This window comes from Pongo pygmaeus, chromosome 11 (assembly GCF_028885625.2).
Source record: "Pongo pygmaeus isolate AG05252 chromosome 11, NHGRI_mPonPyg2-v2.0_pri, whole genome shotgun sequence".
NCBI classification, from domain to species: domain Eukaryota; kingdom Metazoa; phylum Chordata; class Mammalia; order Primates; family Hominidae; genus Pongo; species Pongo pygmaeus.
In genome coordinates this window covers 103413724-103437446 of record NC_072384.2, presented here as the reverse complement: position 1 = coordinate 103437446, position 23723 = coordinate 103413724, and the positions used below count along the sequence as shown (strand labels likewise).

The window sequence follows — 23723 nt, the reverse complement described above, 5'->3', positions numbered from 1 at the left end:
ATGAATTTCAGCAAGATGGATGCCACTGCTTAGTCAGAATAGTAAACAGTGACATGAGAATACGTATGATGTCTACTATCCAATTGATTTCAATTTTTAGATAAAAACAAGTTCTTAAAATGCTTTAGACATTCAGTTAAGATCTTTTAAGACAATTTTATCACAAAGCCAATAAACTTCTATGTAGATGAAAAGAACTCTAGCTTCCAGGGTTTTGAGTATCTCTCTTAACAGAAGTTTTAGCTCTGACAAATTTCAGAGCAAGAGATGAACAATATTGGTAAGGACTTCAATATTACTAGTACTAATACATGTTGATACAGAAGGCAAGGAGTCACAATGACGTGAAGACTCTTTCTTTATTAATGCAATATCAATCAGTGAGCAACTGTTACTTTATAGGTGCAGAATACCAATTTTTTTCTTCCAGATTAAGCTTTACTTGGCAAAGAAACTTTTCATGCTGACTTTAAAGTTTCCATAAAATATGACTTATTTTATATCTATTTTATACACAAATAATAGATAAAACCAAGCTGCACTGAGAGCTGTTTCTAATTATACGTGAAAAGGAAGGGATCAATTTATATGACCTGCTCCAAATACTCAGAGCTGAGTACATAGGGAAATAATCACTGTCACACACACTGTTTGTATAAATGTAAACTGCTACAGTGATTTTGAAGGACAATGTGGAAAAATCCATCAAAATGTAAAACGTTAGTGCCCTTTGAAACAGCAATTCTATTTCATGGAGTATGTCCTACAGATGTATTACCACAAATTGGAAAACATAAAAAGACATTCATAACAGCAGTTTATAACATGGAAAAGCAGGAAACAACCTAAATGTCTATCAATAAGGAACCAGATAATACTTTATTAAATAGCCATACAATGAAACACTACACATTTCCATTAAAGAGAAAAGGAAATTATACATATATATTATATAACAAATATATATATCTTTCTTTTCTGTCAGTTAAACAAATAAATTATATATGTGTGTGTATATATGTGTGTGTATATATATAAACTCTCTCTCTACATAGAAAGAGATCTCTTATTCTTACATATATATATATATCTCAAGAACTGTGACAAAATCAGGAGGTAAAATAAAAAAAAAAGCAAGGAAGCAAATTAAATAGGTCAATGGTTACTAGTGGAGGACAGAGAAAGTTATGATCTGAAAGAGGAAGACAGGATAACTATTTCTTGACTTAGTTAAAGGTTAACTGTGTACTAAAGACAAATCATTGTTGGAATACTCATAAACAAATTATAGAAAATTATTTCCAGAAAGTTTCAAAAGATTCAGAAACTCTATAATATGGTATATTAGAAATGGTCACAATCATTGAAGGTTCTTAATAATAAAATTATTCTCTGGTAATAAATCTTTGACTCTGGAAAGAACATATTTGCAGGAGACCACGAAGAACTAAGAAAACATTCACATGCTAATTTCTTATGATTACACGAAGTTAATTTACTTCAAAAAGAAAATTGTTTACTTATAAAATTATGTCATTTATAAAATAAATGAAAACTTGTATCTGCTGCAAAATAATGCAAAGTTATTTATAGCATGATGGTGATGCTGCTATCGTTAAAATATATCTTAGAGTTTACTGACCTTTCTGCAGATGGCCACTCTAACATTTATATGTGCTCTGTGAGATATATATACCACAGATAGTAGATCTTTGAAATTAATAACAGGATCTATGGTAGGAAAAACAAAAAGGTAAAATTAAATACCAGAGATAACCAAAGAAAGAACTGTGGATAATACTTGTATAAAATGCTGAAATAATTATTTCATTTTAAAATATGAATTACAGGTATGTTCAAATTTTAAAGAAAAAATAGGTTTAGAATGTTTGACATCCTCCTGAGTCAACCCTAAATAATTGTTCCTTTCTTTTGACTGCTTGAACATACTGTCCATACTGCATGGCTGTTATATTATTATTTATCTTTTTATATACATGTCTTATCAACAAGATTATAAACTAATCAAGACAAAGAACCTTATATCCCCAACCTCCCAGCATCTGGCATAAATTCTACTGTCTGTCATTAAGTACTGAGAAAAATTATTTAAAAAAATTAGAAGCAGGGCATGGTGAAACATTCCTGTAGTTCCAGCTACTTGGAAGGTTGAGGTGAGAGGATCACTTGCATCCAGTATGAGGCTACAGTGAGCTATGATCACATCTGTGACTAGCCACTGCACACCAACCTGGTCAATACAGCAAGACTCTGTTTCTAAAAAGAAAAACCAAAAAACCAAAACAAAACAAACAAAAGAAACAACAAAGAATATCTGAAATTAGTTTTCATTTGCCTTTAAAAATTTAAGCTCCTTAAAGAAAAAACAATCTTTTATACATATTTTCTGTAGTGTCCTTTTCTTGTTTCGTGGACTCACTTATTAACTTAATCACTTAGTCAATAAACATTTACTGAGTAAGGAACTGTGCTATGCCCTAGGGAGACAAAAACAACAAAAATACATAACCTATGGTATCCAAGGAAGGCCCTGCTAAATCAAATAACAGATATTTTAAAAGCAGCCTGAGAAAGGTATGAAAAAAACTTACAGGAAAAAACATTTCTTAAATATGTTAGCTTTATCAGCCTTATTCATACCTGTATTTATGATTTGATGGGTGAGGTTTTTAATAAGAGAAGTATTAACAAGTGCTTCATTAAGAAGGAGTCCCAGTCCCGAGTAGCCAACTTCTCTGAGTCGAATATGTTGTTTACTACGCTCATAAACGTTCGTGCATTTCAACATTTGTTCCATAATCTGGTCACAATAAGTAATATATTCTCAATATAGAAAATTAAGAATAGTTTGTCATTTAACATTAAAAATGTTAACTTATTAACATTAAATATTAATGTCAGTATTTATTAGCATTAATATTTAATGTTAGTAAGTATTGCTATTAACTTATAGCAATATTAACTTATAGAATAAAATAATTCTATTAACTTATAGAATAAAATATTGCTATACATTGTTTTTGGAACATCATTTTATTCCTTAAGTATAAAAACTTCAGCATTAACCCATTTATGCCGGCGGTTGCAATTTTTTGAATTGCAGACATGTGTGAAAAGTCAGACCTTGGTGATGACCTTGAGCAGTGGGATACAAATAACTCCCACATGCTTAGTGTTCCAATAATGGAACAACAGGCACAAAATAATTTAATAGGGAGGAGAAGTCCCTATTATAGTATAATGTAAAAATGGATTTAAAAATAAATTGGGCTGGGCACAGTGGCTCATGCCTGTAATCCCAGCACTTAGCGAGGCTGAGGCAGGCAGATCACCTGAGGTCAGGAGTTCGAGACTAGCCTGGCCAACATAGTGAAACCCCGTCTCTACTAAAAATACAAACATTAGCCAGGTGCGGTGATGCGTGCCTGTAGTCCCAGCTACTCAGGAGGCTGAGGCAGGAGAATCGCGTGTACGTGGGAGCCGGAGGTTGCAGTGAGCCAAGATCACACCACTGCACTCCAGCCTAGGCGACAGAGCAAGACTCCGTCTCAAAAAAATAAACAAATTTAAAAAAAAGAATAAATTGGACTGAAATTCATCTGTATTTGTATAATTGGTATGCTTAAAGTTCTAGTTTAATTACATGGCAAATTAAAGAGAAATAATTTAAAATTTTGTTTCTTAATGAGAAAGGCTTAGATGGAAACAAACCATGTAGCTTGCAAGAAGAAATGTGTGTCGATACACCTCTGGATCAATCTAATAATCCACTTAAGTAACAGTTATTAAAATTAAAATAATTTTCAAGGATAAGTAAACATTTGTGAAGCAACTCTTCTATTTATTTTATAAGTTACTGATCTCTCTGGACTCAGTTTCTTCATCTGTAAAATGATAATAGTAATAATACCCACTTCATAAAGTTATTGCAAGATTAAGTAAGCCAATATATGAAAAGTACTTAGTTCCTGACATACAGTGGTTGCTACATAAAGTTTGCTATTATTATTAGCTGTTGAAATGTTCTGAATTGCCACATAGACCCACCAAGTCAAGAAGATGAGAGGTTTTATATTGAGGATGGTATGACGAAGTGAATATTCCACTGAGATGATTTTCAGATTACAATATAATTAGTTTTTGAATATGCAAACAATGAAACATGAAAACTATATATAAAAATAAGTTGAACATCTTAGAGAAATAGAAATAAAAATAATTTATAGTCACAGAATGGATATATTGCAAGAAAATTCATACACCCACAAATGCCCCAAAATATAAAGATGTTTAAGAAATGTTTGTACCTTAAAAATGATTTCTCTTAGTCTGTCAGAGTACTTCTGATTTAAGAGCAATGCATACAGTATGTCAGCATTTCCTGGTTCAAAAAGCAGTAAGAAAAGCTGACCTCTAGTTGGGCTGGTATGCAGGAGACTGAAGAGCACATCCAAAATTCCAAAGAGCTTTTAAAATTAAACAACACAAAACAAACCACTACATTCATATATACAAGCACAAATAAGGTCATAAGCCACAAAAGTTATTTAATTGAATCCTATATACTTTAATGTTTTATCTTAACTTCACTATATCTGATATGATGTCTTTTTTAAAAAATTCTGTTGAGACAGAATCTCCCTCTGTCACCCAGGCTGGAGTGCAGTGGTGTGATCACAGCTCACTGCAGTCTCGACTTCCCAGGCTCAGTGATTCTCCCACCTCAGCCTCCCAGGTAGCTGGTACTGCAGGTGTGCACCACCATGTCTGGCTGATTTTCTGTATTTTTGGTAGAAACGGGGTTTCGTCATGCTGCCCAGGCTAGTCTCAAACTCCTCGGCTCAAGCGATCCATCCAGCTCACTGCACCTGGCCTCTGATACCTTTTGAACCAGACATGCTTTTGTCTTATTCAATTTCCTTTAGTATATCCTTTCACTATTCAAATTTACCTGCTGGAACCATATCTATCCTCTTTTATCCATATGAAAAGATATCTCCTCCATAAAGTCTTTCCTGGTCTTTGCAACATGTAAAATCCTCTTAGGAAAACCTCATAGAACTTTGTATCTCTCTTATAGATATTGTCATACTCTTCTTTGTTTATAGTTATTTGTAAACTTCTCTTATTGACCCCTGCCCCATTAGCTTAAAAGAATAATAATTCATCATTATATTACATGTAATGTCTAATATTATTGTGTGTAAACAGTAAGTCCTCAACAAATAACTCTTTAACTGAAATAACAAAAAAAAAATTGTTGGCAATGAATCATAGATACAGCTATCATGAAATAAGATGGGAATAATGAGAAGCTTTTGAAGCAGTCCAACCTTGTAGGAAAATAGCCTGCATTAATTCATCTAATACCGATAATGAAGTCATGTAACCACTGAGTAAACAATAAATATTACATATAGAAGGCAAAATAGCCTAGTTAACATAAATCTACTTAAATTTGTGGTATTGCAGAGCTTATACCAGAAGAGCACAAAAATGGCTCTAAAATGTTTTTTTTAACGTTTGGGTTCTAGTTTCAGGTTTATCAGTTGTGTGACTTTTTAAGTCACAAAATCTCTCTGAATATAAATTTCCAAAAGCGTACATGCAAAAAGTAATTCCTGGTCTGTATATGTTATAGCAGTGGTTCTCAAATTTTACCATGTGCACGAGAATAATCTGGAGGGCTTGGTTCAACAGTTGAATCAGTAGTATATCTGCATTTCTAACAAGTTCTTAGGTAAAGTTCGTTAGGGGCCAAACAATGAGAACCACTAACTTAAAGGGTAGTTCTGAGGATTAAATGGGATAATGTACGTAAAACTAGACACACATTTATAATTTACTCTTTATGTAACATTTTATGAACCTAGGTTATGTTAGAAATCTACGTACTAACGGCTGGGCTTGGTGGCTGACGCCTGTAATCCCAGCAGTTTGGGAGGCTGAGGCGGGTGGATCACGAGGTCAAGAGATCGAGACCATCCTGGCCAACATGGTGAAACCCCATCTCTACTAAAAATACAAAACTTAGCTGGGTGTGGTGGTGCGTGCCTGTAGTCCCAGCTACTCGGGAGGCCGAGGCAGGAGAATCGCTTGAACCCGGGAGGCGGAGGTTGCAGTGAGCCGAGATTGTGCCACTGCACTCCAGCCTGGTGACAGAGCAAGACTCTGCCTCAAAAAAAAAAAAAAAAGAAAGAAATCTACCCACTAACTTTGATGATAACTTCAATGATAGGTAAACATACACCATGTAGACTATGAAAACAGGCTTCAGAATTGCCAGACAAAGCAACCATTTCCATATATTAAATTTTCTAGCTAATTGGAAATATTAAATTACACTGTCATCTATTCTACGAAAAATTTAGTTAGTAGACAAAATTTACTTCTGGCCTGGTGTGGTGGCTCACGCCTGTAATCCTAGCACTTTGGGAGGCCTAGACGGGTAGACCATTTGAGGTCAGGAGTTCAAGACCAGCCTGACCAACATGGTGAAACCCTGTCTTTACTGGAAAAAAAAAAAAAAGCAAAAAATTAGCTCAGTGTGGGGGTGCACACCTGTAATGTCAGCTACTCAGGGGGCTGAGGCAGGAGAACCACTTCTCCTGGGAGATGGAGGTTGCAGTGAGTCGAGATCGTGCCACTGCACTCCAGCCTGGATGACAGAGCGAGACTCCATCTCAAAAAAAAAAAGATAAAATTTACTTCTTAAGTGCATAATATTGAATGTGACACTACACATATTTTACTCTCAAAATATTTAACTAGACACAAACATACGTTCAGAAGATGATGTAGCAACTCAAATGTTAAAAAGGAAAAGTAGATTTATCTTAGGCATAATACCTGTTCTTCTTCATTAGCAGCAGCTATGTACCCCATAATACTTTGTATCTCTTCGTGAGATCCACCTTTGCACAGAAAATATTTAATTAGTCCATACAAAGAAGTCCTTATTGTTCGAATATCATCTAGAGATAGTTCATTATATTTACAACCATTCCTGAAAGACAAAACAAAGTATAAGAATTGAAATTTTAATTTTTACATTTCCTTTTTTCTGAGATGGAGTCTCGCTCTGTTGCCCAGGCTGGAGTGCAGTGGCGCAATCTCGGCTCACTGCAACCTCTGCCTTCTGGGTTCAAGTGATTCTCCTGCCTCAACCTCCTGAGTAGCTGGGATTACAGGCACGCGCCACCATCCCGGGCTAATTTTTGTATTTTTAGTAGAGACGGGGTTTCACCATGTTGGTCAGGCTGGTCTCAAACTCCTGACCTCATGATCTGCCCACCTCAGCCTCCCAAAGTGCTGGGATTACAGGCGTGAGCCACTGTGCCCAGCCTAATTTTTACATTTCTATATTTTCTATATAAAATAATTCATAGTGTTAAAATATTTCCATTTAATTCTGAGATTCATAGTAACTTTGGCTTGCTTTTCTTTTTAAGGAAAATCTTCTGAGTTAAGAGTTTCAGTGAATAAAACAGCTTATGTGAATACAACACCCACTGCATAGCAGACATAGTTTAAGTGCTTTTACATTATTAACTAATTAATTTAATCCTCAAAACAACCAAAGGAGGTAACAGTTTTCTTATCTCCTTTCAAAAATGAAGAAACCCAAGCACAGAGAAGTTGAGTAATTTGCCTACAGTTGCACAATTAATGAAAGCCAGATTCAAACCCTGTGTATGCGATCCACTGTTCATCATTTTAACCTCCACTCTATCCTACCTCTCTCCAGTTAAAACATACTAGAATTGCTGGTAAAGAGAAAGTCTACAGTCTACACATTCCAATCAAGTAGCAGACAGAAAACAATATATCAAACTGAGAAGGAACAAGGGCATCATACCCATAATAAATCCTAAGTGTATCTAGGAGAAATTGCACACCGTACTTCTTTCGGAAAACTCTCCTGCTGTCTTTAATGATGGTTGAAAGATACTGTATGTGACCTAAAATTAAAAGTTCAATGGTAAGTAATTCAGCTAAAATAAAGTCAATAGGTAGTTATAAATTTCTAAAACAACTATAAAATTTTTATCTGAAAGCCTGCTCTCACCAATTCGAAAGGGAAAATCTCCACGGTTCCAAATACGAAAGTCAAAGAGTAAATATTGATACATTTGTTGCAGGAGCTGCATATTTTTCTCTAATGATACTTGTTCAATTAGTAACTGAACTGCCATCAACACATTAACATCCATCAAGGTGCTTGGCACCTGAAACCAAACAGAAGAGGGTTTCATATAGTTCAGTTTAAATAACTGTCATTAAGCTATAATTTTAAATCATTAATCAGAACATCTACTAAGTATAAAAATAGAAAAACCCACATTAGAAAAACAAAAACTTAAGTATTGGTTTTTCTGATATTATACCAGAGTATATTCTCCTACTGTCATATTCCTAAAATAGTCTTATATTTCTCAACATCTCAAATATCAAAACTATCAAACAAGGTTGTATACATCAAAGATTATACACTATTACATAAAATAAGTATTTCTTGTACAAGATGATTCCATACGAGTTTTTAAAAGCTGCCTGTGAAACAAATTATATCCATTAATATAATTCAAGTTGTAATAATCTTTACAAATATATTTATTAGGAAGAAAAAAATCCCAACATCAACTGCAAATCACAATCATCAGCTACATCAACACAATGTTAGACTTGCTCACCTTCTGAAGTAAAGCACCAAGAGTTGCAACTCCATGGGAGTGAATAAGATTGTCCTGGTTGATAGGATGTCTCTGAATAAAATGTTTCACAATCAAGATAAATGTTGCAACTAGGTTTCTCTCTAGTCTTGACTCTGTGGAATCAGGAACATATTAATTATCATAATTACTCTAATCACTTTTATATCACATTTTCTATATCTTAATGCACACTGTTACACAAAGTAGAAATCTGGTTTAGCAGTCGGCTTCCAACGCTCTATTGTACAACAGAATCAGAAAAAGCAACAACTACAATATTGTATATTTATGTGCATTTATTTTCTCTACCACAAATGTAACAATGTGGTCATATTTCCACTAAGAGTATAACTAAATACTGGAGATTAATCTGTAGTTTTTTGATGAAAGTATTATAAACTTTCGGAATGATATTACTAAAAGTAGAAACAACTGCTACAGCTACAAATGGTTAAGTTTCTTCCTAATGACAGTAAAACATTTTCGTCTATTTTTCAATTAATTCTCAAATTTCTCAATGACTAGTTTGTGTTAATTTCATCTTAATACCTGAGGCCTTTGTGGAAGTCAATACGAGCCGATCTCCTTCAACAGGTGTTATTGATTCAGGAACTGTGCTTTCATTCTTTTCTTCAGGAATCTGTCCTTCACTAAAGTGGCTGATTTGTTCCAATAAAGGAAAGAGTATATTTAACCCGCCTATGCAGTTTATGATATCCTAAAGGGAAAATTATAATGTTTAAATCTTATAAAAGAAGGACAATTTTGTCATTTAATATCTTCACATGTATGAATTTATAATTTGCTAGATAAACCTTTAAGCAATGTATAGGATAACCTAAGCTGAAGGAATTTTTGTGTAGGAAGATGCTTTACAGGGCAGCCTCAAGGGTCACCATAATCAAAACTCAAGAGAGATCAGGCCAGACCATTTTTACTCCATCTTCATTTTCCAAAGTTTAGGGATTTCGAACATAGGCAAATGAAACATAGCCCCATAAGTGGGCTTTATAATGTAACTCCAACAATGGAAAAACAACTGTCACTAGGCAATTAGGCATAATAAACAAGAGAATAAATAATGAAAAAAAATGCAGTTGGTGGTAGAAATATGACTGACTCCTCGACTTTTAGTTAACAAAAAGGTAGAGAGGGAATTTCAGCCAAAGTTCAAAGTTTTGGATATTTTGGGTAGCTTAATAAAATATTTTCTGTATCTTTTGATAAGTTACTAATATCACTGGCTTCAGTTTCTTCATCTGTAAAAGGAGGATAATAGTAACACCCACTTCATAAAGTATTGCAAGGATTAAGTAAGCTAATATATAAAAAGTGCAGTCTCTGACATACAGTTGATACCATACAAGGTTTGCTCTTATTATCAATTATTAAAGTGTTCTGAATTGCCACGTGGACATAAGTTTTCAAACAACCTCTTCATATTCTTTGCTTGTTTTCTTAGAAATAAATTTTATTGTACATATTTGAGGTTTACAACATAATGTTGTAGGATACACATAGATAATAAAATTGTTACTATAGTGAAGCAGATTAACATTTCTATCATTTCACATAGTTACTTTGTGACAGGAGCAGCTAAAATCTACTTATTTAACAAAACTCCCTAATAAAATGTGATTTTATTAACTATAGTCGTCATGTTTTACATTAGATCTCTGGACTTGTTCATCCTACATATCTGCTACTTCACTGGGTTTTTCTTGTTTGTTTTTGAGACAGGGTTTCGCTCTGTCACTCAGCTGGAGTGCACTGGACTGATCACAGCTCACTGCAGTCTCGACATCCCAGGCTCAAGTGATCCTCTCACCTCAGCCTCCCAAGTAGCTGAGACTACAGGCATGTGCCACCACACCCAGCTAACGTGTGTATTTTTTGTACAAAGTTTTGCCATGTTGCCCAGGCTGGTCTCAAACTCTTGAGCTCAAGCAATTTGCCTGCCATGGCCTCCCAAAGTACTGGGATTACAGGTGTGAACCACTGTGCCTGGCCCCATATCTTCTACTTTGTTTTGACTGTTTGTCATACCAGTTTTGAAGAGCTCTTTGTATAAATAAGTAAATTAACTTTTTGGAAGGCAAATATTATTTTACCAGTTGTCATTTAACTTTTTTGGTCTTTGATTTGGCTACAGTATAAAAATACATCTTTCTCTTGATAATCTGTTGCTTTTTGATTTCCACATTAGCCAAAAGTCTAACTAGTTAATAATCCACATAGCTGTAACTCAGGCCACAAAAAAATGGCTTTGATTTTCAGGTATGTATGGCACATATAAACAGATTTCCATATATAAAATACTACATGGAATCAGCTTTGTAAAACCAGTCTTACAAGTAAAGCAAAAGTTAACTTATGAAGTGTCAACCATGTCATAAATCTTACTATGGTAACAGATAAAAAAAAGTGTTCTGGCCGGGCATGGTGGCTCACGCCTGTAATCCCAGCACTCTGAGAGGCCAAGGTGGGCGGATCAACTGAGGTCAGGAGTCCGAGACCAGCCTGTCCAACATGGTGAGACCCTGTCTCTACTAAAAAATACAAAAATTAGCTGAGTGTGGTGGCAGGTGCCTATAATCCCAGCTACTTGGGAGGCTGAGGCAGGAGAATCGCTTGAACCTGGGAGGCAGAGGTTGCAGTAAGCCGAGATCCACTGCACTCCAGCCGGGGTGACAGCAAAACTCTGCCTCAAAAAAAAAAAAAAAGAAAAAAGAAAAGAAAAGAAAAAGAACAAGGGTTCTTATACCAAAATTAAGGAGAAAGATGCTTTATATACCACGAATAACATGAAATTAACACTAATTGATAGATTAATTTCTACATAGGCAAAATTATCTTAATGATTTCTGTTTCACTGAAATACTAAATGCATTTGGTTGGTGTTAACTGATTAGAAAAGTTTTTTTTTTTTTCCTGATTTACCAGCAAGTCCTCTTATAATTATCTTTTATTTCCCTGATTTACCAGCAAGTCCTCTTATAATTATCTTTTATATTTCTTTTATTTAACTTAGGTTATAACTTCTATTTAAAATATCATTTAAGGAAACACTATGTTTAAGAATTAAGCCTCTCTCACCCTAAACAACCTTTACTAATTTAATCACTCAGTCAACACTTATTTGTTGCATAACGCTGTACCAGGAACTGGTTAAAAAAAAAGAAAAAAGCAGTGACCTTTCCTTCAAAGTTCTTTTGGACTACTAGAGCATTAACCAAGCAGTTACTATTTGCCATGGTAAGTGAAATAATAAAGTGCTAGGGATACCCATAAGAGCAGTTTGGTCTTGGAAAGTAAGTAGAAGCCTCTAGATGGAAGCAAAGTTCCAGCTGTGACATAAATATGAGGCCAATGAAAAAGGAAAATAAGATTTGAGAACCCATACAGACATGGCAAAAACATTCAAACTCCACACAGACAGTTGCTCCTGCCAGGAATCAATTTTTTTCTCACTGACTTTATAATGAACGACATTATCCAAGGACTTGCTGTAGCTTACAAAGGTAACTACATTTCAAACCAAAGTCATTCAACTATGTTAGTCATTTAACTTTGCATTTGTTTATCCTTCAAATTGTATGTTTGCATAACACTTTAACTGAGATCTATTATTCAGATCAATCTGGCAGTGCTTTAAAAACAAGATCTTTAATAAGAGTATCAGTAAACTTATGTAAGATGTTGCCCAACATTTACTATTAATTTACCTTAATGTCCCAGTTCACTACTTTGTTTCCTGTTAATCTTCCATGCAAACAATTAGTAGATAAATCAAGACAGATTGAATTTTTGCAGGCCTAAGAATAAAAGAAAAATATGGCAAACAACCAATTAGAACAAAACATAAATTTAACCACATATAGAACATTTCACCATAATATAAAAAGGAATATAGGATAGTCAAAGATAGGATGCCCATAATATGAATTTTAGTATTGCTGTCCTCTTTTAAAAGAAAGAATCAGGGCCGGGTGTGGTGGCTCATGCCTGTAATCCCAGCACTTTGGGAGGCCAAGGCAGGTGGATTACCTGAGGTTAGGAGTTCGAAACTAGCCTGGCCAACATGGTAAAACCACATCTCTACTAAAAATATAAAAACTAGCTGGGTGTGGTGGTAGGCACGTGTAATCCCAGCTACTCGGGAAGCTGAGGGAGGAGAATTGCTTGAACCCAGGAGACGGAGGTTGCAGTGAGCCGACACGGTGCCACTGCACTCCAGCCTCAGTGACAGAGTGAGACTCCGTCTCAAAAAATAAATAAAAATAAAAATAAACAAAAATAAAAAAGAATCAGGAATTAGATTCTAAAGCACCCACTTAGAAAAGTAGGTCACTGCTACTTGTCATCTGACAGTGGTTTTTTTTTTTTTTTTTGGAGACAGGGTCTCACTCTTGTCGCCCAGGCTAGAATGCAGTGGTGTGATCTTGGTTCACTGCAACCTCTGCCTCCCAGATTCAAGCAATTCTCCTGCCTCAGCCTCCCGAGTAGCTGAGATTACAGGGGTGCGCCACCACATCTGGCTTATTTTGTATTTTTAGTAGAGATGGGGTTTCACCATGTTGGCCAGGCTGGTCTCGAACTCCTGACCTCAACTGATCCACCCACCTCGGCTTCCCAAAGTGCTGGGATTACAGGCATGAGCCACTGCACCCGGCCTCACCAGTCACAGTTTTTAAATTTTTCTCTTAATCAAATACATGAAAACAGATTTTTGGCTTTAAAAAAATTCAATGTTTTATTTCCATTAGTGCTTCCCTAGGCACAATTTCAAGATACACATAAAACGTGTGATTAAAATGAGAGATAAACCATAGAACAAAAAAAATCATGATATAAAAATACAATTACAGGCATAAGATATTATTTTCCCTCATGTTGTTGCCAGACAATTCTGGCTGCATTCAGAGTAAGAGCTTAGTCTGCAACTTTAGAAACAAAGTTATTTGTTAACCTCCATTTGTAAAGGCATGTTAACTTCATATTCAATCCGAATTTTCAGGTAATGAAGCATCCTTGAATCTAATCTAATCCCCATTCCAAAAGAAAGTAAACCTACAAATTTTAGCGCACATGATGTAGCTACTGCTTTCCTCTTAAACAATTGAGAAAAATTGCTTTGATAAAACAAATACTTAAACATTATCTGTCTCAGAGACACACGTCTTTCTCCAGCTACTACTTTAGTCTGTAACTAAAAACTGTGTATCTATGACCTGTTTTAACAGAATAATCTCCTAATGGTATGACACTCTCTAGAATCCATTCCTCCAATCCAACTTTCACACTGCAGCTTAAGAACATTTCTAAAATGCGAACCTGATAATATTACTCTTCTGCTAAAAATTCTATCCATTGCCTGTTATTTACTCTGACACAGGAGGTTTGCTATAATGTGACCTTGCTCTCTAGTCTCATCTCCTCTTGCTCAGTGTCCCATACCCAAATACATGTAGAACCCAGTTTTACAGTCTATGCCTTTTTAGGTGATATTTACCATGCATCCCTGTTCAACCTTGTCTTTTAAAACACAAATGATACCATCTTCTTTATGATTTTCTAGCTTCCTGGAACAACAAACCACTCCTCATTTGTACCCTCACTATTATTTTGTACATTACTCCAACAAAGAAATATTGTATATTAGTTAAGGATATAAATTAAACAGGCTGGTTTCTAACTCCAGGATTCACTAGAATAATGAGTCTAAGCAAGTTACTTATGTTATTGAGCTTCAGAAAACTAAAGCTTAGAAAAGATAACAGATAATACCATATACCTCTCAGGGCTTTTGTGAAGATTAAGTGAAACAATACACGTGAAGCACTTAGCATAGCGCTTAACATATTGCTAACACCCCATAAATGGTAGCTAAAAAGAAAAATAAATGCTCATAAAGTTACACTGAACTTATTTTTTTAAAAAAATTATTTTACTTTAGATTGTAAGCTTCTTACAGACAGAGACTTTAATTTATTTATCTTTGTATCCTAAGGTTATAGCATAATTCTTGGCACTGAGAAGACATTCAATAAGTTTTAAGAAAATGGATGACTAAATACCTCCTACAAATGAATACAAAAAATAAAAAACTGTTGACTATTTTAAAAATCCCCTGGAGCAGCTTTTCCCAAACTAGCATTTGTTAATAACTAAGTTATAATAACAAAATATGCTCTATGCTCAAATAGCTGGTAAAACAGTAGGACAAAACAAAAGTAAACTGGTTTCTTTATAGCAGAATTTAAAAATGTATCACTAACCTCCAAGAGGGATATAAAGAATGCAACAGGGCCGGGCACGGTGGCTGACACCTGTAATCCCAGCACTTTGGGAGGCCAAGGCGGGCGGATCACTTGAGGTCAGGAGTTCAAGACTAGCCTGACCAACATGGTAAAACCTCGTCTCTACTAAAAATACAAAAAATTAGCCAGGTGTGGTGGCACATGCCTGTAATCCCCGCTACTCGGGAGGCTGAGGCAGGAGAATCGCTTGAACCCAGGAAGCGGAGGTTGCAGTGAGCCAAGATTGCGCCAGTGCACTCCAGCCTGGCAACAGAGCGAGACTCTGTCTCAAAAAAATTAAAAAAAAAAGCAACAGGCTGTATGCAGTGGCTCACGCCTGTAATCTTAGCACTTTGCAAGGCCTAGGTGGGTGGATCACTTGAGCCCAGGAGTTCAACACCAGCCTAGGCAACATAGTGAGACCTTGTCTCTACAAAAAATCAAAAAATGGGGTGGGAGTATTGCTTGAGCCCAGGAGGATGAGGCTGCAACAAGCCGTGACTGCGCCACTGCACGGCCACCTCGGTAATGGGAGTGAGACCCTGTCTTTAAAAAAGAAAAAACAGAATCCAACAGTCCCCCAAATTTATTTAACTATACAGTCCCTGTCTCATGACATAGCACCATTTTGCAGAAACATTCCTTCAGTAATCTGTTTTATTGTATTTATCAATAGTCATATTAAGTTTCTTGGGGAAAAACAAGACAATAGCTGTTTTTTTGGTAGTATAGAATTTTTTACTTTCAATGGTAAAAAAAAAAAAAATCCAACTTTAATGTTAATAAATTCAAAATTACTTTGTAAAAAGAATATGATGACCATAATGTCAGAAAGACCAGTCGGGCCCGGTGTGGTGGCTCACGCCTGTAATCCCAGCACTTTGGGAGGCTGAGGCGGGTGGATCACTTGAGGTCAAGAGTTCAAGACCAGCCTGGCCAACAGGGTGAAACCCCATCTACCAAAATACAAAAATTAGCCAGGTGTGGTGGTACGTGCCTGTAATCCCAGCTACTTGGGAGGCTGAGGCAAGAGAATTGCTTGAACCTGGGAGGCAGAGGCTGCAGTGAGCCAAGATTGCGCCACTGCACTGTAGCCTGGGTGAGAGAGCGAGACTCCATCTCAAAAAAAAAAAAAAAAAGTTGGCTGTCACACATCCAGAACTTGCCACTAAATATATTGTTTGGATTATATGCAATTATTTCTTAGCTATCTATGCGATATAGTGGAGAATGAAAATAGGTGTAAGATATAATCCTTGCCAAGAAATAACATAAGATATATTAAACAAACATGTATCTTTGAGAAAAGAAGTTATACAAAGCAAACAAAAATATAAGACTCAAGAGACATTATAACCAATGCAATGCATAAACTTTGACTGGATCCAGGATTCATTTCTAAAAAGCTATACAAATATTTTTAGAAAAATTTGAATACAGAGTATATATTAGATGAATTATGGGCCATTTTCTTAGGTAGGTAGATGATTATGTAGAAATATACAGGGATGAAGTGTCTTGATAGCTATGTCAATTTGTTTTCCCAAATGATTTGGGACAAAGTCAGCAAGTACAGTAAAACATTAGTAATTGGTTAATTTAGGTGAAGAGTATATAGGATATCACTTTACCGTTCTTTTGACTCCTCTCTAGGTTTGAAATGTATCACAGCAAAAACAAGGGAGAAAATAAAACTAATAAGCAAATTTTATTAGGTCAGATACAAAAAATAAATATTTAAAAGTAAGGCCAGACACGGTGGCTCATTCCTGTAATCCCAACACTATGGGAAGCTGAGGTGGAAGAATTGCTTGAGCCCAGGAGTTCAAGACTAGCCTGGGCGACAGAGTAAGACCCTGTCTCTATAAAAAATACAAAAAAAAAAAAAAAAAAAAGGTCGGCATGGTGGCACATGCCTGTAGTCCTATCCTAGCTACTCAGGAGGCCGAAGGTGGGAGGACTGCTTAAGCTCAGGAGTTCAAGACCACAGTGAGCCATGATCCCACCACTGCACTCCAACCTGGGTAACAGACTGAGAACCTGTCTCCAAAAAAACGGTGTGGGGTGGTGGAGTAGAAAAAAGTCCTTTTTCCTTTTACTTATCTAATAAAAGCAATTGAGGTCAGCAAGGACTGAGGAAAAAAAGACAAAAGAACTGGGAGAAACAAAAGAACTGGGAGGAAGAAAAGAAGTAGCAAAAATATTAATTGCTTCCATTATACTAAATGTTACATGGACTCAGAAAATGTTTTGGTTTTGTGAGATTATACATTTTTTTTTTTTGAGACGGAGTCTTGCTCTGTTGCCCAGGCTGGAGTGCAGCAGTGTGATCTTGGCTCACTGCAAGCTCCGCCTCCCGGGTTCGCACCATTCTCCTGCCTCAGCCTCCCGAGTAGCTGGGACTACAGGTGCCTGCCACCGAGCCCGGCTAATTTTTTGTATTTTTATAGAGACGGGGTTTCACCGTGTTAGCCAGGATGGTCTCGATCTCCTGACCTCGTGATCCGCCCACCTCGGCCTCCCAAAGTGCTGGGATTAAAGTGTAAGCCACTGCGCCCGGCCGAGATTATACATTTTTGTATATCTTTTTCTAGTTTAGCCAGCTGGTGCATGATCATAATTTATTACCTTCTTTTTGTTTGTTTTTTTTGTTTGTTATTTTTTTTGAGATGGAGTCTCAGTCTGTCACCCAGGCTGGAGAGCAGTGGCGCGATCTCAGCTGACTGCAATCTCTGACTCCCGGGTTCGATCAATTCTCATGCCTCACCCTCCTAAGCAGCTGGGACTACAGGCGCCTGCCACCACGCCCGGCTAATTTTTTGTACTTTTAGTAGAGACAGGTTTCACTATGTTGGTCAAGTTGGTCTCGAACTCCTGACCTCAGGTGATCTGCCCACCTCAGCCTCCTAAAGTGCTGGTATTACAGGCATGAGCCACAGCCACTGTGCTGGGCCCTTTTTTTTTTTTTTTTTTTTGAGACAGGGTCTTGCTCTGTTACCTAGGCTGGAGTGCAATGGCGCAATCACAGGTCACTGCAGCCTCAAACTCCTGGGCTCAAGGGATCTTCCCGCCTTTGCCTCCCAAGTAGCTGGGACAACAGGGGCATGCCACTAAGCCTGGCTATTTTTTTTTTTTTTTTTTGCATTTTTCAAACATTTTATAGAGACGGGTGTCTCGCTATGTTGCTTAGGTTAGTCTGGAACTCCTGGCCTCAAACGATCCACCCGGGCATCCCAAAGCACTGGGATTACAAGTGTGAGCCACTGTGCCTTCTGGCCTTTTTCTCCTTTTGAAGTGAACATTTTTTCTTCTCTTTCTTTCTTTTTTTAAAATTCTTGCATATCACATTTAAAAAACTGAGCACAATTCTGTTTCATCTCTCCTTCTAGTAAACTATGAGAATACAAATACAATTTCACTTACTGAAGTCAATTCATCGGTACAAATTCCAACTATAACTATTGCCATTACTACCACAGGGATGACATAATGATAATATTTGGACCCTCGTGGAGGAGGTATACCTTAATTTTTACTGCTTCTCACCTTCCTTTGAAAATTCATGATTATTTTGATGGCAATTTAAACCCCTCCTTTTAATTACCCAACGAAATGACAAAAGGAATAGAAAAGGAACTGCAGTTCACAACATAGTTATAACTAGATGGACAGTTCACAAATTTACTCTGACCTTTGCTGTGTAGTAAAGAAGGATGTTACCAGGCAGGTCGGCCATGTCAGACTCTTGACACTTCCAAGGGCTTAAACAATTTGGACCTGAAAATTATTTACACACATATACACACCATTGAATATATATGGTCTCCTTGGTTCTGTGTTATCAGAATAAAATTTAAAATTAAGCTGTTTCAAGCTACTCAAACAACACAGCTGAAACCCATTAAGCTAAAATTTACTTTGTTTCCATATTCCAGTTTATACAAAACCTATAAAAATTGGGAAATAAATCAGTTTCCATTACAGAAAATTTTTTTTTTATAGTATTAAAAAACTATTATCAGCCAGGTACAGTGGCTCATGCTTGTAATCCCAGCACTTTGGGAGGCTGAGGCAGGTGGATTACTTGAGCTCAGGAGTTTGAGACCAGCCTGGGCAACATGGCGAGACACCATTTCTACAAAAAAATATAAAAAATTAGCCAGAGGTGGTGGCATGTGCCTGTAGTCTCAGCTACTCAGGACGTGAGAGGATCACTCAAGCCCGGGAGGCAGAGGTTGCAGTGATCTGAGATTGTGCCACTGCACTCTGTCCTCAGCAACAGAGTGAGATATTGTCTCAAAAACAAAAACAAACAAAAATTATTATCTGGCCACGCATGGTGGCTCACGCCTGTAATTCCAGCACTTAGGGAGGCTGAGGCGGGAGGATCACCTGAGGTCAGGAGTTTGAGACCAGCCTGGCCAACATGGTAAAAACCCCACTTCTACTAAAAATACTAAAGAATTAGCTGGGCATGGTGGCAGGCGCCTGTAATCCCAGCTACTCGGAAGGTGGAAAATCGCTTGAACTCAGGAGGCGGAGGCTGCAGTGAGCCGAGGTCATGCCATTGCACTCCAGCCTGGGCAACAAGAGCAAAACTCTGTCTGAAAAAAAAAAAAAAAAAAAAAAGAAGAAAGAAATTAAAAACAACCTAAGTAAATAACATGTCTTGAATCCAAGGAAATATGCAACCTTTAAAAATGATCATTTAGTCCTGGCACAGTGGCTTACGCCTGTAATCCAAGCACTTTGGAAGGCCAAGGTGGGAGGATCACTTGAGGCCAGTTCAAGACCAGCCTAGCGAACATGGCGAAACTTTGTCTCTACTAAAAATAAAATAATTAGCTGGGTGTGGTGGCACACACCTGTAATCCTAGCTACTTGGGAGACTGAAGCACGAGAAACACTTGAACCCAGGAGACAGAGGTTACAGTGAGCCAAGATCAGCCACTGCACTCCAGCCTGGGCAACAGAGCAAGGCTCTGTCTCAAAAAAACAAAAAACAAAAAAAAGAAAAGAAAAGAAAAAAAAAAAGATAAGGTTCTAATATAAAGTCTGAAATGTGGGCAATCCCATTCATCTCAAAATTCCCATGCAATCTAAAAAAGATATTTAGACAAATAACAAGCTATTCTGCAGAGTTACATAACTCTTAAAAGCTTAACTCCTGAACATCCTGTTAGAATATACACATAATTTTGAAAGTAGTTAGGATCCAATAATAACTATTAGTACATATGTTTAAAATCATAGCCAAAAGAAAAACAAAAAGCCAAAACAAAATGAAAAACAGTTTGCAAACTTATCCAAGGTCCCCTAATTCTACTGCCTTCATGAATTCTTCAGGTATATTAATATATCAGTTGAAAAAATGACAAGTTTTGGAATAAGGCTCATGATTTTGGAAGCAGTTATATAATTTCTTCTAGAGATACGGTTATATTTTGTTTCATTAATTGATTAAAATCTGTCAAAAGTACTGGAAGTGTTATGGACTGAACTATGTCCCCCTAAAATTCCTATTTAAAGCCATAATCCGCAATGTGACTGTATTGGAAATAGGGCCTTTAAAGTGGTAACTGGGATTAAATGAAGTCATCAGGATGGGGCTGTAGTCTGAGAGAACCCCTTATAATAAGAGACACAGGAGAGGCTGGGCGCAGTGGCTCATGCCTGTAATCCCAGCACTTTGGGAGGCCGAGGCAGGCGGATCACAAGGTCAGGAGATCGAGACCATCCTGGCTAACACGGTTAAACCCTCGTCTCTACTAAAAATACAAAAAATTAGCCCGGCATGGTGGTGGGCGCCTGTAGTCCCAGCTACTCGGGAGGCTGAAGCAGGAGAATGGCATGAACCTGGGAGGCGGAGCTTGCAGTGAGCCGAGATCGCGCCACTGCACTCCAGCCTGGGCGACAGAGCCAGACTCCGTCTCAAAAAAAAAGAGAGAGACACAGGAGATCTCTTTCTCCGTCCATATGCACACAGAGAAAAGACCATGTGAGAACACAGCAAGAAGGTAACCACCTTATAAGCCAGGAAGAGAAGCCTCACTTACATAGAAGTGAGAGCCTGATACTGATGTCACCTCGATCTTGAACTTCTAGCTTCCAGAACTGTGAGAAAATAAATTTCTGTTGCTAAAGCCACCCAGTCTGTGGTATTTTGCTATGACAGCCCTAGCAGACAAATACAGGCAGTATTATGGAGGATATCTGAAATATTTCCCAAAGGTTTGCTTTATTTATGCCTACAAAACAAAAAGTATGGTATGTGGAGGGGCTTTTTCTTCCCTTTCAGCTTCAATTAAAACAAATACACTCTTCACATGAAATATATTCTTCAGAATATATTTAGACAACAAAAAAACTCTAAATTTGCTTAAGCATTATGACTGTACATGCTTACCTGCTAAATATAATGCCTTCACCTGAGGAGGTTGTAGTGGTTCATAAAAGATGATAACAGATCCTAGCTGACCCTCCAGAGATGTGGGACACCCCCATTCACTGTCTTGGGTTCCAGCTGATATCAATTTGGTAATCAATTTTGATTTTTCAATTGTTCCTCCCCAGGAGGCTGATGACAGAATTCCACCAAATGATGTCCGGTGAGGGGTAATGGGAGAAGAGAAAGGTGGATCTGGGATTTGGGATGGTGGAGGAGTGGTGGTTCTTTGCCCAGCTGAACCAATACAACAGGAAGTAAAGGGCTAAAAACAAACAAAAAAATTACACAATTTTAATTAACATATATCCTCATATTTAACATAAAATTACACAATAAAATAGTACACAAAATTACACAAATAAATAAATTGAAAATAAAAGTGGAAGCAGTTTTATTTTTACCGTATCATGAAGTGTACATGCATGTGTATACTTAGGAAATTATTAGCAAAATTACCTTGGCCTATAAAATTTGGATGCATTACTTTTATGACTCATTTTATATTCTTTGGTAATTTTTGAATTTTTAAAGTGTATATGATTAAGAACTTTTTTAACTTTACTGTTTTTGAAAATAGAGAAAACTATTTTTTCTCTTTAAGATGTATAAATATTAATCACAACTATCCTGAAATGGTCACTGAGATGAAAATCAACAATAAATTACTTGAATCCTTGGACTTGAGAAATAATCTACTCTATTCCACTATCTTCAGAAAAGGCCCTCTAGTGTTCTTTGAGAACCACTTCAATACATAAACTCTATTTTATACCTAACTAAAATATGAAGGTTTTAAGCTTCTTCATTATTGTTTCAATTATAATCAAGTTAGAAGAGTCCATCATAATATTCTCTTACGTATTTCACATACTTAGAGAGCTTTTATTAAATGATAATCTGCTCTATTCGTTTCTTTGGCTTTCCTGTTACAAGTCTTTCTTTCTAAGCCTTTCTTTCTTCCTTAAATGTTTTCCTTTTTTCACATTGTCTGACTTCATCTAATAATGACAGGCTGACAGAATTGAATATTAATGTGTGGAGTCTTACTACATAGAAAACACTTTAAAATCTGGGGCCACATATTTACAATAAACATAACCTTCTACCTTAACTAAAACATTTCAAGAATTCTCAATCAATAGGGCCTGTAAAGAGTAGGTTGGATATACTTACTTCATTCATGGCAGGAAATCTGAGAGGGGCAGAAACCTTCTGTTGTCCATTGTCATAGATATAGACGAAGCTCTGACCAAAAGGCCTTTTTCCAGGCATGTGGACAATAGTTATGTTGTGCTGGTAAAGTGAAACACACATTTAAAAGGATAAAATTACATTATGTCTTTGGAATGACAAATGCTTTCAGAATTTTGCTCTATAATTTGTACAAATAGTAGAACATTAAGATTAAACGTAAATGTTAAATTGATGTTCTCAAAGTAACAATTTTTTCCACAGTAGTACAAAAGCACGTAAGCATATTCTATAAACTATACACAATTGTAACAGTACCTTTTCTGCACTTCCAAAGCTTTAGTATTCCTTAGAATCATTTTTAAAAATGAGAAGCATTTTATATTTTAGAAAACAATACAAATGCATTATTTAAAACAACCTATCAGCTGGGCGCAGTGGCTCAAACCTGTAATCCCAGCACTTTGGGAGGTGGGCAGATCAGGAGTTCGAGACCAGCCTGGCCAACATGGTGAAACCCCACCTCTACTAAAAAATACAAAAATTAGCCGGGCATGGTGGCAGGCGCCTGTAATCCCAGCTACTTAGGAGGCTGAGATAGGAAAATTGCTTGAACTCGGGAGGTAGAAGTTGCAGTAAGCTGAGATGGCACCACTGGACTCCAGCCTTGGTGAGAAAGCGAGACTCTGTCTCAAAAGAAAAAAACAAAAAAAACACAAAACAATCTATCATCTCATTTTATTTTACCATTGTTTTAAAAAACCTTTTTTAGAAATTGGGTCATGCTCTATAGCTGAGGCTTGAGTGCAGTGGCATAATCATAGCTCACTACAGCCTTGAACTCCCCAGTATCCTCCTGAATAGCTAGGATTATAGGTGTGTGCCACCTCACCCAACTAATTTTTCAATTTTTTGCAGAGAGAGTCTCACCCCAGGCTGGTCTTGAACTCCTGGCTTCAAGCAATCCTCCCACCTTGGCGTCTCAAAGTGCTGGGTTTACAGGTGTGAGTCACAGCACCCATCCCATCTCATTTTAAATTGAAATTCAAA

At 36.8% G+C, this 23723-nt stretch overlaps 1 protein-coding gene across 7 annotated transcripts in view; it reads right to left on the bottom strand.

The window, feature by feature from the left end:
- The window catches only part of NBEAL1 (neurobeachin like 1), a 206445-nt gene that overhangs the window by 86907 nt on the left and 95815 nt on the right, over nt 1-23723 (bottom strand). For all 7 annotated transcript variants that reach the window (XM_063648349.1, XM_054479175.2, XM_054479177.2 and 4 more), the window contains 12 exons: nt 22656-22775; nt 21441-21744; nt 18726-18811; nt 12461-12550; nt 9285-9453; nt 8715-8848; nt 8090-8249; nt 7880-7982; nt 6871-7027; nt 4329-4487; nt 2662-2821; nt 1643-1731 (listed from right to left, as the gene is read on the bottom strand). In XM_063648349.1, coding sequence (XP_063504419.1) covers nt 1643-1731; nt 2662-2821; nt 4329-4487; nt 6871-7027; nt 7880-7982; nt 8090-8249; nt 8715-8848; nt 9285-9453; nt 12461-12550; nt 18726-18811; nt 21441-21744; nt 22656-22775 — 1731 coding nt within the window. The remainder of the gene's footprint in view (nt 1-1642; nt 1732-2661; nt 2822-4328; nt 4488-6870; nt 7028-7879; nt 7983-8089; nt 8250-8714; nt 8849-9284; nt 9454-12460; nt 12551-18725; nt 18812-21440; nt 21745-22655; nt 22776-23723) is intronic.